Source organism: Sylvia atricapilla, chromosome 8 (genome assembly GCF_009819655.1).
Source record: "Sylvia atricapilla isolate bSylAtr1 chromosome 8, bSylAtr1.pri, whole genome shotgun sequence".
NCBI lineage: Eukaryota > Metazoa > Chordata > Aves > Passeriformes > Sylviidae > Sylvia > Sylvia atricapilla.
The window spans coordinates 31,295,154-31,308,232 of NC_089147.1; the positions used below are offsets into that span (position 1 = coordinate 31,295,154).

The following is a 13,079-nucleotide window of genomic DNA, read 5'->3' on the forward strand; positions in this document are numbered from 1 at the left end:
ACCATTTTTACAACGGCTCCTCCCCAAGGACACCCTGAGGACAGATCAGGCCTCACTGCCTGCCTGGATGGGAGACACTTGGTCATCCCAACCCTTGTGAAAAGTGACACTAAGGTCCAAAGGTGTCACATTAGCAAGGGGCAACTCGCAAAAGCTCTGCAGGGCTTTCTGGAAAAGAAACCAAGCTGAAGGTCCCTTCTGGAAAAGCACCAAGCTGAAGGTCCCTTCCGGAAAAGCACCAAGCTGAAGGTCCTTTCTGGAAAAGCACCAAGCTGAAGGTCTCACCAGCAGCCCCTGGTGCAGGGGAGAGCTGGTGCAACACCTCTGCTTGGTTATGCAGAGCCACAGGTGTTACACAGAGCGAAAGCATTTGTTCCCCACCTGCAGCCCGTGACCGCCCAGCCTCCACCTTTCCCCTACCTTGGTGGCCACCAAGAAGCCCGAGCCTGTGGCTGGCTCTGCTGGATGGACTGTGCCTCCCCTGGCTGTGGATTCAGCTGCCTCCCGGTGCTGCTGCCAGGGAGGAATGTGGGTTGTGAAACGCAGCCCGAGCAGGCGCGCATTGCTCCATCTCCACGCTGGCATCTTCTGGCGGCGCCACAGCTCCGTGGTGACACAAGGGGACTGCTTGGGCACTTTCCTCCTCGTGGCAGGCGTGGCCAGGGCCTTCACTCCTTCGTTACCTTCTGCGCCTGTGCCTGCTCTGGGCTTTTGGAAATGCCTTCCCTCACCTGGGAGCGTAGAAACCCCACTACAAAGAGTCAGGGAGTCATGGAATGGAACACGTTTAGGTTAGAAGGAGCTTCAAGCCCATCTCATTCCACCCCCTGCCATGGACAGGGGCACCTCCCACTATCCCAGGCTGCTCCAAACCCCATCCAACTTGGCCTTGGACACTGCTAGGGGCAGGCACAGCTTGTCTGAGAACCTGTGCCAGGGCTTCTCCACCCTTCCAGGGAGTAATTCCTTCCCAATATCCCATCCAGCCCTGCCCTCTGGCAGTCTGAATCCATTCCCTGTGTCCTGGCACTCCTGTTCCTGTTGGAGGGTCCCACTCCAGCTTCCTTGTGTCCCTTCAGGGATATGCCTTCCCTGGCAGGAGCTGTGAGGTCTCCACACAAGGCTCTCTTGTCCAGGCTGAGCAGCCCCAGCTCTCCCAGCCTGGCTCCACAGGAGAGGTGCTCCAGTCCCCTCAGCAGCTCCATGGCTCCCTCTGGATCTGCTCCAAGAGCTCCATGCCCTCCTTATGTTGGGGGCACCAGAGCTGTGCACAGGTGTGGTCTCACCTGAGTGGGGCCGAGGGGCAGAATCCCCCTTCTCTGCCGCCCATGCTGCTGCCTTCCAACTCCACTACTCCTTTCCCAGTGGAGCTACTAAGTAGTAGTGATAATAGTAATAAAATAATAGTAAAACAGGTTGGAAAGGCAGCAGAGACTTCTGTGACATCCTCAGGAGGTGGAATGAGGCATTGGAGCAGTGTGTCAGTGCTGAGGTGAGTGTGTGATTCAGCACTTGGAGTTATTCTGGCTGTGGTGGAAGGAGAGAAGGAGCCAAAAAAAAAAAAAAAAAAGCAGCTGGATTTTTACTGGGGAACTCTTGTGTAGCTTAAACAAAGAAGAATGAAGACCTTTGAGGACTTGAAGGAGGTTGGGTTTAGATGGGATGTTGGGCAGGAATTGTTCCCTGGCAGGGTGGGCAGGCCCTTGCACAGGGTGCCCAGAGCAGCTGTGGCTGCCCCTGGATCCCTGGAAATGTCCAAGGGCAGATTGGACAGGGCTGGGAGCAGCCTGGGACAGTGGGAGGTGTCCCTGTCATGGCAGTGGGGTGGAATGAGGTGATATCTAAGGTCCCTTCCAACCCAACCCGCTCTAGGATTCCACAATTCTCAGAGAGGTGTGTGTCCAGGTGGGCTGGCCAAGGTGTGACATGGAAAGTAAAGGTTTCCAGCCAACGAGCCATCCATGTGCTTCCTGGGCTCTGCCTGAGGCCTAAATCCCGGATTTTTCTTGGCCCCTGAGGCCCTTTAAGACTCAAAAGTTACATCTTCTGGTGGGGTGTGTTGCTTCTGCCTCTTGTTAGCGCCACACTTCACAGATCTTAGGCAGCATTGCTGCTGGATGCCTTTCATGTTCTCCTTGAGGCATCACAGGACTGCAACCCCACCTGCTGCTGGCACAACAGGAAGAGAACCAGCCCGTGGGATCAGCTGTGTCCCCACTACCATCCCACAGGCGCAGGTCTGCTGCTGCTGAGTCACCTCCTCTGAGGTACACTGTCACATTCCTCAGCACTGGGATTGGGGTTAATCATGTCCTGGGCTCTCCCGTGCCCACCTTTCCCCCAGCTGGTGCCCTGCTGTTTCTCCTGCTGCTTTCTCACAGGTACCAGCCGCCAGACTGTGTGCCCAGGGTGCTGGCTGGTGCCTCTTGCCAAGCACAGAGGTAAACCAGCCACAAGGCATCTGGCCCTGGCATCCTGAGCTGGGAAAGGGAGTGTCACCCTGATTTTAGCAATAAGCTCTTGTGCAATCCCTGCCAGATAAGCGCAGCTCTCTTGCAGTAACCTGGGAGAGCACAGCTCGAGTTAAAGAGCCTGATGAGGGAAGCAGTCCTTATCTGCTTGTTCCTCTCCTGGATTAAAGTCCCTTCGGCTAGGCTGGGATATCTCTGACTTACACACTTAGCAGGGGTTTTGCCCGTGCTAGAGTTGCACAGTGGAGCTTGAGGAAACAGTTGATCTTTTCACAACACCTCGCTGGAGTTGTTCATGCAATCATTCCGCTCGCTGTAATGACGTGGAATAAACAAAAGCATAAACGTTCCTGAATGTGGATTGGGAAATAGGGGAGATGTGATCACTGGTGCTTTTTCTCTGGCAATTCCTCCCCTGTTCCTATGTTCAGAAGAGGCCAGAACAGCCCTGAACAAGTTCTTGTAATTCTTCCTTGATCTCCCTTCATTGTACAGTTGATTTTAAAGTGTATCTTATAGCTAAAAGAGTTTGGTTTGTGGGTGAACAGACCTGTGACAACATGAGCAAAATCTCTCAGTTAAGAAATACCCACAGTTTCCAGATTTGGTACTGTAGTGTTCTTGAGATTATTTCCCAGCATACTGGAGACAAGCTGATCTGGCTCAGCTTTGCCAAAGCCCTGATCTGGGCTATCAGATGTTTAGGCGGCAGGAACATATCCCACAGGACATATTCCAGGGTCAGGGATGATCAGACAATCACAGAATGAACCAGGTTGGAAAAGACCTTATGAGATCATCAAGTCCAGGCTACGACCTCACAGTTCCTCATCAACTAAACTATGGCACTGAGTGCATGAGTCCAGGGATGTCCCTGGGCAGACAATTCCAGAGTCCAGTCACTCTTTCAGAGAAGCATTTTCTCCTCATGTCTAACCTAAACTTGCCCTGGCACAGCTTGAGGCTGTGTCCCCTCATTCTGTCACTGCTTGCCTGGAAGAAGAATCATCATGACCAACACTGGCTTGTGAAGTTTTGGAGAAAATGACATCTGGTCTTGATTTCAGCTAACTGTAACTTTCTATGGCCTTATACCATTCCCACCTGCTTGAAGTCCCACCACGTGAAAATGCAAGTCTCAAAGACCAGAGTCTCCCTCTCTCTCTCAGAGACTCATCTAACAAACTCAAAAGAAATTTTTAAGATTACATGGGAAATGGCACAGAAGTCCCTGTGAGTTCCTGAAATAAGAAAGCAAAGTGTTTTTAACCAAACAAAAGCCCGAATCTACTCAGCAATGCCTCTGGAAATCATTTTCTGGCTGTTAAGGATCAAAAAGATGTGAAAAGGCAGCACACCATCTGTCATAACTCGACGAACCCTTGTCCTAGAATAACTCTGGGACAAATCAGTTTCTAAATAACCCCACAGGCCAGCACGTGGCTTAAAGCAGCCACCAGAGCAAGCTTTGGATTACTTGCCAAAGCACCACTTCTCTGCAAGCCTGTGCCTATGGGAAGGAGGTTGTGGTAGGGGAGTTCAGCACCTCTCCAGTGTGGGCCCAGCCTGGAGCTGGCCCTGTGCTCCACTGCACGACCCCTGTGTGTGCTGCTGCCCTTTGCATTGGCTGTGTGATGGTAGGAAATGATGGAGCAGCCAGCACAGTGACTCTGCTGGGCCCTGAGAGGCATGTGACACAGCTTTAAGCCCTCACGGCCTCATGTGACACGCTCTGCATGAGCACATCTGGAAGAAAATTGAATAAGAGGCTGAGTGACCAACATCCTCCCCACGTGGAGGTGTGTGACTGAGGCTGGTTTGCCCACACAGGGAGGAGGAAGAGGGTGGTGAAGGATTTGTGCTGCTTTGGAAGCTCCGAGGGTGAGAAGTTGATGGGATCACCATGGACTGGGATATTTAGGACATTGATCTGTTGGAGCAGATCCAGAGGAGGCCACCAAATTGATAAGAGGGGTGGAGCAGCCCTGCTGGGAGGAAAGGCTGGGAGAGTTGACATTGTTCAGCCTGGAGAGGAGAAGCTTTGGGGTGACCCAACTGTGATTTTCCAGTGCCTGAAGGAGATACAGGAGTCACCAAGAGAGACTCTTTCCAAGGGATGGAGGGGCAGGACACAGGGAATGGCTTCCCAGTGCCAGAGGGCAGGGCTGGATGGGATACTGGGCAGGAATTGTTCCCTGGCAGGGTGGGCAGGCCCTGGCACAGGGTGCCCAGAGCAGCTGTGGCTGCCCCTGGATCCCTGGCAGTGCCCAAGGCCAGGCTGGACTTTGGGGCTTGGAGCAGCCTGGGACAGTGGGAGGTGTCCCTGCCCATGGGAATAGGATGGGCTTTAAGGTCCCTTCCACCCAAACCATGTGTGATTCCATGGTCCTGTGATACCCTGTGCAACCACCACAGAGCTCTCTGATGGCATTTGACTTCCCTGGCACACCTGAGACACTCCAATCCTGCTATGGCCATCCCAGGAGATGGAACTTTGCAATATTTATTCTGCAAGCATAAATCAATTTACCTCCAAAACACACCTCTTCATCCATTGCTGATCATTTAACAGCAGAGGAGATGCAAGTACCAGAACCTGATCTAGCCAGAACTTCACCAAAGTGCTCTGCCATAGGAGCATGAAGAGAATGTATTGTAAACACTGAACCAGGTAATTGCAGCAGTGGAAGAAACTTTATAACCTGAACAGAGAGAGACTAAACGCTGCACTTTTTATGAGTTTTCAGAAGCTAAAAGTTAGTGCTTTTAAACTAAAAGCAGGTGGTGGATGTGGTTTAGTGGTGAGCATAGTTGGATTTGATGACCTTAGGGGTCTCTCAAGGATTCTATGGTTTGAATTTTCTGCCAGCTTCTCAGCAGCTTGCAGGGGAAACATCTTGCCAGCATCTTTGTGTGTTTATTTGCCAAGGTGGAGAGGTCACCCCGTGTTTGCATTGATATCCGTGGCATGAGCACAGTGCAGTCCTGTCGGATGCTGCTCCAGGGCACAGCCCTGCCGTGAGCAGCTGAGCACACAGAAAAAAGATGTCATTACAAATATCCTAAGTGAGGCAGCTAATCACTGGCAATCCAGGCAGATCCTATCTAACCTATAGCCTCGTTCCTGCACCCTGGGATTACCTCACCCTGTCCTGTTTTCTTCTGTGGTCAGTTCCAGCTGGGAGGGTAGAAAGTGAAACCCTTTACAGATGGTAACTCGAGCAGAGCTCACTGCAGTTGTCCCACAAGGCACCACCAGCCCTGTGCCACCATCTCCAGACACCTGGATGAAACTCTGCTGCTAAAACCCTACAGTCTGGCTCTGGAGAGCAGCCTGCTGGGCTCCATACCCTCCTCACCACCCACCTCTTTTCTGCAGAGAGATGCTGGTGGCACCGTGGGTGTCTCCCAGCATGACCAGCCACTGGAAATTATCCCTGAGCAGGAGGAGCATTGGGCAAGCAGCTCTCCTTGACCTGCACATGTGCTGAAAACCCCCACACCCACAGGATCCTGGAGTGGTTTGGGTTGGAAGGAGCCTCAAAACCTGTCTCATTCCACCCCTTCCACTATCCCAGGGTGCTCCAAGCCCCAATGTCCAACCTGGCCTTGGGCCCTTCCAGGGATCCACACTTTCTCAGGGCACCCTGTGCCAGGGCCTCCCCACCCTCACAGGGGACAATTTCTCCAGAGCTTTAACCTCTAGTTAACAGTACAGCCACACAGACCCCAGTAGACTCTACCCAATTTATTGTTATCATTAACATTACATATTTGTGGAAAGAGAACCTTATCCTTTGCCCTGCTTGCTCCCAGGCATGTTTTAAGAATATAGTTACACAAATTGGCAAGCTCACATTTCCTCCTCTGATCAAGGTATTATTAACAATTTAATCCAGAAGCTGAAAACAGATTTAGGCTCGTTGCTGCTTTCCACCACACTCTTCTTCTGCCCCCACCAAAAGCATTCCCTGAGAGGCAGCAAAAGGTGGCCTTTGCAGGTGGGTTTGTGCCTGAATAGCTGAAAGTGGTGCAAAACAGTGTTTCCTGGTAGAACTCATTGAAACTCCTTTGGGTATGAGTAAGATTATCCAAGTCATGTCCCCTTTAATAGTAAAATGGGCAGTTCTCATGGAAAAAACCCCTATGGCCACTCCTCCTTGTCACCAGGCAGGGAGTTCATAGCTCCTTCCAGCTGTGGATGAAGGCGGTGAGCATCAGGATGTTGGGATTCTTGGTGTGGAAGCCTTGCCAGAAGGTGAATGAAGCTACACAGGATCCATCCACCACGTGGTTTCATCCCAGCAGACCTGCTCCCGTGGGCTCACACCAGCAGCCAGGAGGGCACAGAGCTTCTGTCCAGCTGTTTGCAGCTGGGAACCCAAGCTCAAGGAGCCCAGAGTCCACGGTGGCCACCAGGAGCCAAATTCCACTGAAATTGGTTGTTGCTGGGGACCCGTGTGAGTGAAGCACATGGGAGACTCAGGGTGTGAGGGCCACGCTCAACTTCTGCAGGGACCTATTGAACCTCAAACCAGAGTGCTTTCTGCTTTCCCAATCATTGGACTGGCTGGTTTTCCTCACTGGCCAGAGTTATATCAATCCAGACCAAGTGTAATAGTTTACTGAACTTTTTCCCTCCAATTTTTCTTCACTTTTTCTTTTTTTCTTTTTTTCTTTTTTTCTTTTTTTTTTTTTTTTCTTTTTCCTTTTTTTTAAATTTTTTTTCCCCCAAAAGAAAGAAGCCTCAGAAGTCATTGAGAAGCCAACAATCACTGCCACTGCTCCAGCTCTAGGTGTCCTTCTCCATCAGGTCAAGCATTTCTTTGTACACCTGCTCGTAGACCTGCTTGCCCCAGAGGAAATCAAAGTGGACGAAGTCGGGGATGTACTTCATGTAGGCCACGTTGGAGATACGGGGCAGGGTGATGTTCACATCCTCAGGGGCTGAAATCCAGTCCTTGCCCCCATACCAGGTAGCCAGCGGGGTTTTCATCTTCTCCAGCTCATAGAAGGGAGGAGTGGTCTGGAAGACAGGAGGGAGGGAAAGGGCAAGCCAAAAATTCAAAGTGTTGGCTGCTCAGAATTTCTCCCTTATCCCAATGTATAGAAAAGGAACTGTCACCAGGGAGCCTCAGTGTGCCTTGAGCTCCTGCTCTTTTCACCAGAGGGTCAAAAAGTCATCACTGAGTGACTTTTTTTACTAGAAAGTTACAAATGTGCTTCCCCATATAAAGTGAATTCCATTAATACCGTATAATTCGTAGAATCACATAGAATGGTTTGTGTTGGGATGGACCTCAAACATCATCTGCCACCTTCCACTAGCCCAGGCTGCTCAATTCTCCAAATTCAGTCTCTACCGCTGCAAGATTTTCATTGCAATATTGATTTATTTTTTTCCCTGAGTGTGGCTCTCTCTTACCTGGTTGTAATGAAGCATGTTGTCACTGCCGTAATCATAATACTTGAATTCCCCTGTCTGATAGAGCTGGAAGAGAAGTTATGTTTATTATCAATGCATTGGAGGGGTCTCTAAGAAAGATAAAAGAGGGGACTGCACTGCTCCCTTCTGCCACCCAGGCTCAGGGAAGTGATTTTTGCTGGATTTTGGGAGGAGGACTCAGTCCCAGGAAGACCTCGGCACAGAAACCCAGAGGGAACAACCTGGTGTACAACCAGGAGCCTCAAAGGAGACATGAATCAGACCTCTGGGAAAGTTTTTTGTGTGTTGTGTCAATGCCATCAGCAGAAGGTCGGGAGTAGAATGTTTTCTGTAATTAGTTCCATCATTAGCGGTATTACTGACCCTCAGCCTTTACTCTGGCCTCTCCTGTCCTGCTTTATCACCACTCTTTGTTCCACTTCCAACACCTACAAGCCCCAAGGACTCTTGGACCTCTTTTGCTGGAATAAATAACTTCATCTGCACCAGTGTTTCAGGGCAGCTTTCCTCTCTCCCTGTTACACAGCTCTGCAGGGGGATCAGTGGGGGATTATTCCCAACCCCTGTGCAGAGAGAGGAGAACACCAAGCGTTACCTGGCGCCAGTGCAACATGTTCTTTAGGGATGTGGAGTCAGGGTAACGGGCCAGGTAGACATCAACACGGCTCTGCAAGAAACCATTGGTTTATTCTCTGCCTCCCCCTCCAAAAAAAAATCCACGTTGGAAATAAAACCAGATAAAACACAGCCAAATAAAATACAACCAAATAAAATAAAATAAAACCAAATAAAACTGGGTCCAGTAGCCACACGAGCCTCACTCAGAGGCTCACACAGAGCCATAGAGCTCTCTGCAGCAAGCTGAACAATTCCCATGGGACGCTGGGCCATGTTGGCTCTGCCTGGTTTTTCCAAGGCAAAGTAAGGCTCCCTATCTCGTGCTCAGGATTCTTCTGCAAGGACAATGCTCAGCTCATGGCAGTAGCTCTGTGTGTTGCCCCTAACATGTTTCCCCTTGGAATATTAAGGAATGAGACGAATGCTTTACTTGAGAACCTCCCACCCTGAATTTTTCCACCCATCAAAGATGTGAAAGGCCGTGCGGAGGCAGCAGATGGACAGCTCATGACAGTGAGGAAGTGGATCTCTTGACAGGGAAGTTGGAGGGTACATACCACATTCAAGCTGTTGGTGAACCCACCGGGCAGGTAAAAGACCAAAGAGCACAGCGTTTTCAGCATGGGATAGGTGCACAACCTGGAAATCACTTGCTTCAACACCTCATCCTTATCAAAGACCACTGTGTGTCCTAAAATAAGCTGTGGAAGTCAGAGGGGTGTATCAATGGCGTTCATGTTCTTTTTTGCCCCCAGGTACCCCCCACCTCTTTGCTCATCCCTGAAAGTTGCTGAAAACTTTGCTGTGCTTTGTCATTTTGGCTTTTCAGAAAGGGCTACGGCCCTGGAAGAGCTCTGATCTTCCTAGGAGAGGTTTCTCCTGGGACAAGGGACTCAAAACCAATTCCTATTAATAGTTCTCTGATTCAGGCTGGACAGGAAAATGATTTACCTGCCCTCCAGGCACACAGCACAGGCCCAAACACACAGAGCAGGGAGACAGAGGTGACGTACAAGCACTGCGTGTCTCAGGTGACCTCCCCAGCGCCTCCTCCCCCTCACACCTCACGTGTGGTGAGGACATACCTTAATCAGCACCTCGGGAAGGTCAAACACCCTCACCAAGGGTGACTTCATGTTTGAGTTCACGGTGATCGGAGCCAAGGCGAAAAACATCTTGATTTTGCGATCCAGTTCGGGGATGGAGGAGAAGGCAATGAAACCTGCAGGAGGGAGAAGGAAGCAGATCCTGCCCTGTTGTTTCTGAGGGAGCTGTTGACTTCCAGGCGTGTGTGCCCATCAGAAGGCCCCTCAGAGGTGGCTCTGGCAGCATGAGCTGCACCTGGTGTGGGGCTGCCGCTGCTCAAAACACTCCTGTTAAAGCAATTACCTGCTCTTTTCCCTTTTGTTGTTTGGAAATACTCGGACATTACCCTTCCTGACCAAGGTTTTGGGAACACTCCCAGACTGGGGGTGCACAGCTGATGTGACTCTGCCAGGTGTGCTCTCCTCCTCAGTACCTGTGGTGGTGCCTTGGGAATAAGCCACATAGTACAGCTGCTCCTGCCCGGTTTTCTGCAGGATGTAGTCAATGGTGGCTGGAAGGTCATACATGGCCATCTCATGGAAGCTGCAGGGGAGACAGACACACGACAAAATCACCCTTGCTGGCCTTGCCTTGTGGCTGCTTGCGTGCGGGCAAGAGCTTGGGCAGGAACGGGCAACCCAGTTTCTGCCCTCTGGCAGAGGGAGCGACTGTCAGGAGCAGCCCTCCTCCAGCCTGCAGACACTGCTGAGGGTACCAGGGACCTGCCCACCCTCCAGCTGCACGGAGAATACCTGTAAGCCGAGTACTCCTGCTGGTGGAATTCAAACTCTTGGTGTTTCCGTGACCAGCTGTTCCCCCGGCTGTTCCCGATCCAGACGTCGTAGCCGGCGTCGGCGAGGATGAAGCCCAGGCTGGCGTTGGGCAAGTTGGTGACCCAGTTGCTTCCCTCCAACACCAGGCCATGCTGCAGGAGGACCACGGCCTTTGGAGCTGGAGGAGGAAGAGGAGGAATCATTTTCTCTGACCATGAGCAGAATTGGTCATTCACATCCAGGTATTGTTGCGGCAGCACCAGCCTGGGAATGGACACCAGCGCAGGGACACGGTCACCTCTGCCCTCAGTCTCTCTGAGGACGAGTTTCTGAACAAAGCCAGGGCAGAGACTGGAAATCTGGGGGGGGGGGTTTACACTCATTTCCCATATACATATGCTTACATGTCCGTTCTTCCCAGGGGAGGGACACACTACCAAGAACTGGGTATCACCCCACGATTATTTGAAACAGGGGGTTCAGTGCAGATCAGGAAGATCCCCAAACGGTGAGATGGCATTGAATTGGACACAGGAAGGAATGCAAAATAGTGAGATGGACGCCTGGTTTGGTTTCCTTTCCTAATGGCTTTTTGCTGCTCCACTCTTTGGCTTTGAACTGAGGGAAAACCCAGGGCAAGATTTCTCTGTCCCATTCATTCTCCTTCCTCTTTGGAGCAAATCCTCTCAGAACAAGGCCAGCATGGTGGGCACCTGCATTTCTTGTGCTCCCGAGGCTATTCCCCTCATTTTTCCTACATGGAAAGCTGCCTCCTGCAGAACCTAGCCCATGGTGAGGTAGCCTTGACCGTGATAATCCAGCAAAGCTCTCAGGGTGCCCAGAGCAGGCAGAGCTTCCTGCTGCACTTACAGGGACAGAACATGTTTGATGCCTGCAGCCCTGGCCTGTGGGGGATGCTGAAGCTCTCCAGGTTGTCTCTGCCATGGGGAATCCTCTGCAGGGTGAGGTAATAGCCATCTTCTGTCAGCACCTCGTGCTCCTCATAGGGGTACCCGTGGTACTGGATAATTTCGCCCTGTGGGAAGGGAAGGAGAGCATGGGACAGTCCCCAGGGAGGGAGGGTCTCTGTCCTGAGGGGTGGGAGAGCTTGGGTGGGCAAAGCCATCAGTGCTGGTGGTGGCTCCAGGGGAAGGATGGGCTCAGGACCTCCCAATGTCCCTTCCACCAACGCTGTGACTTCAGCCAGAATTTTTGGCAGGTCCCTGAGCAGGTCTGGGGAAGAACTGTCACTTTTTGTGTTGCAATCAAGAGCAGGGCAGCACAGACAGCCAAACTCTGAGACTGAGGGGGCTGTCCTGACCAAACCTGCTGACTTGGAACGAAGCCCCCCCATAAATGTTCGCCATCAATCTCTGTGTACATAAGAACAGAGAGACAAATATCTAACAAAAATCCTGGTGTCGATCCCCGGTGAAGACACACAGAGCCCGTGGGTCTTGCACAGATGATGACAGCACAGGTAACTTGCACAACCAAGTAGGAAAAGAAGGGACTTACAACATCCATGGACACCTCGGGGTTTTCTTCTGACCTTGCAGCGACGAACATTAAACAAGAAATGGTGAGGAACAGCCCCGTCATGGTGCTCTGCAAAACATTGTCGTGAGGAGTGGCAGGTGGCCACTGGCACAGAGGCTGGGGGGAGCTCTCTTGATGTGAACTGCACTTCCATCAGGATATTAACCTGGCCCCTCAACAGGTGAAATGATTTTAAAACTGAACTTCTCTAATCGGTCCTGAAAATGACTCATTTTGCTAATCTTGAACAAAGCCAGAGTCCAAATTCCATCACATTTTAATCCATCAGGCCCTCATATTCAGAAGCACCCACAGGTGCAGGTAAATCTGTATGTGTACAGGCAAAACAGGTTTTGAGGGGGTGATTATAAATCATTCATTTAAAATAACCTATTGGATAGCTGGAAGAAGAGGCTGGTTTTTTTTTTTTCCACTGGCAGCTGAACTAATGAGGAGTAAACCACCCAATTTTAAGGTGCAGGGCCATATTCTTAAGAAGAAATTAAATAATGGGGCTTGCTTGGGCTCTCCTTATGGCTGAGAGAGACCCTGGGATACTCCTGGCTGGTTTTGGCTGATATGAGTGAAATGCCACCTCAGGGCACCCCTGTTCTTCTTGGGAAGGGTTTTGGTGTCTGCTTCAGCTTGTTCCTACCACAAAACCTCTCTCACTGCTGTTTTACCGCACAGAAGCAGAATCGCAGAATGCTTCGTGGGGAAAGGGACCTCCAGATCATGTTTCATGGGCATACAGCAACCCCTCTGCCATATAGGAACAGATAAATTTGCTGGAGGGGACAAATTCGCAGCAGAAATACTGCCTCAGCTACTTAGAGGGGTTGGATCGTGTGAAGCAATTTAACAAGGACCCGCCAAATTCCCGCTGGATGCCAGCGCCGGGTTATCTTGCGCACAGCCCTGGTGGAAGACAGGAGATCTGGGGGCAGGTTTCTGTCACTTCCAGGCTGCCTCTCATTGTCCCCTCTCCCTGCTGCGGGAGGCACCGGGGGAGAAAAGCCACCCGCTGTCGCCGGGGCGGCTCGGGGAGGAGCAGCACCGCACCTGCCGCGCTGGGGACACACCTTGGGCACCCCCCTGCTCCCAGCTCCGCCTCACAGGGCTGCCCGTGTCCCCTCCGAGGGTCCC

General features: G+C 51.4%; 1 protein-coding gene across 1 annotated transcript; it reads right to left on the minus strand.

Annotated features, from left to right (window-relative positions):
• Window positions 1–7,162: 7,162 nt before the first annotated feature.
• LOC136364563 (lysosomal acid lipase/cholesteryl ester hydrolase-like) lies at window positions 7,163–11,996 on the minus strand. Its single transcript, XM_066324515.1, has 9 exons — window positions 11,913–11,996; window positions 11,265–11,430; window positions 10,374–10,572; window positions 10,055–10,164; window positions 9,621–9,757; window positions 9,093–9,236; window positions 8,513–8,584; window positions 7,897–7,962; window positions 7,163–7,497 (listed from the first exon to the last, which is right to left on the minus strand). Exons 1-9 carry the CDS (start codon window positions 11,994–11,996, stop codon window positions 7,264–7,266), a joined length of 1,212 nt encoding a protein of 403 aa, XP_066180612.1. The 3' UTR covers window positions 7,163–7,263.
• Between the last annotated feature and the right edge of the window lie 1,083 nt (window positions 11,997–13,079).

Excerpts from the sequence above, each read along its gene's own strand:
- LOC136364563 (XM_066324515.1), bottom strand. The coding sequence starts at position 11,996 with ATGACGGGGCTGTTCCTCACCATTTCTTGTTTAATGTTCGTCGCTGCA. Across the intron at positions 9,758-10,054 it reads TTCCCAAGGCACCACCACAG|GTTTCATTGCCTTCTCCTCC; the intron begins GTACTGAGGAGG and ends TCCCTCCTGCAG. Across the intron at positions 8,585-9,092 it reads TCACCAACAGCTTGAATGTG|AGCCGTGTTGATGTCTACCT; the intron begins GTATGTACCCTC and ends GGTTTCTTGCAG.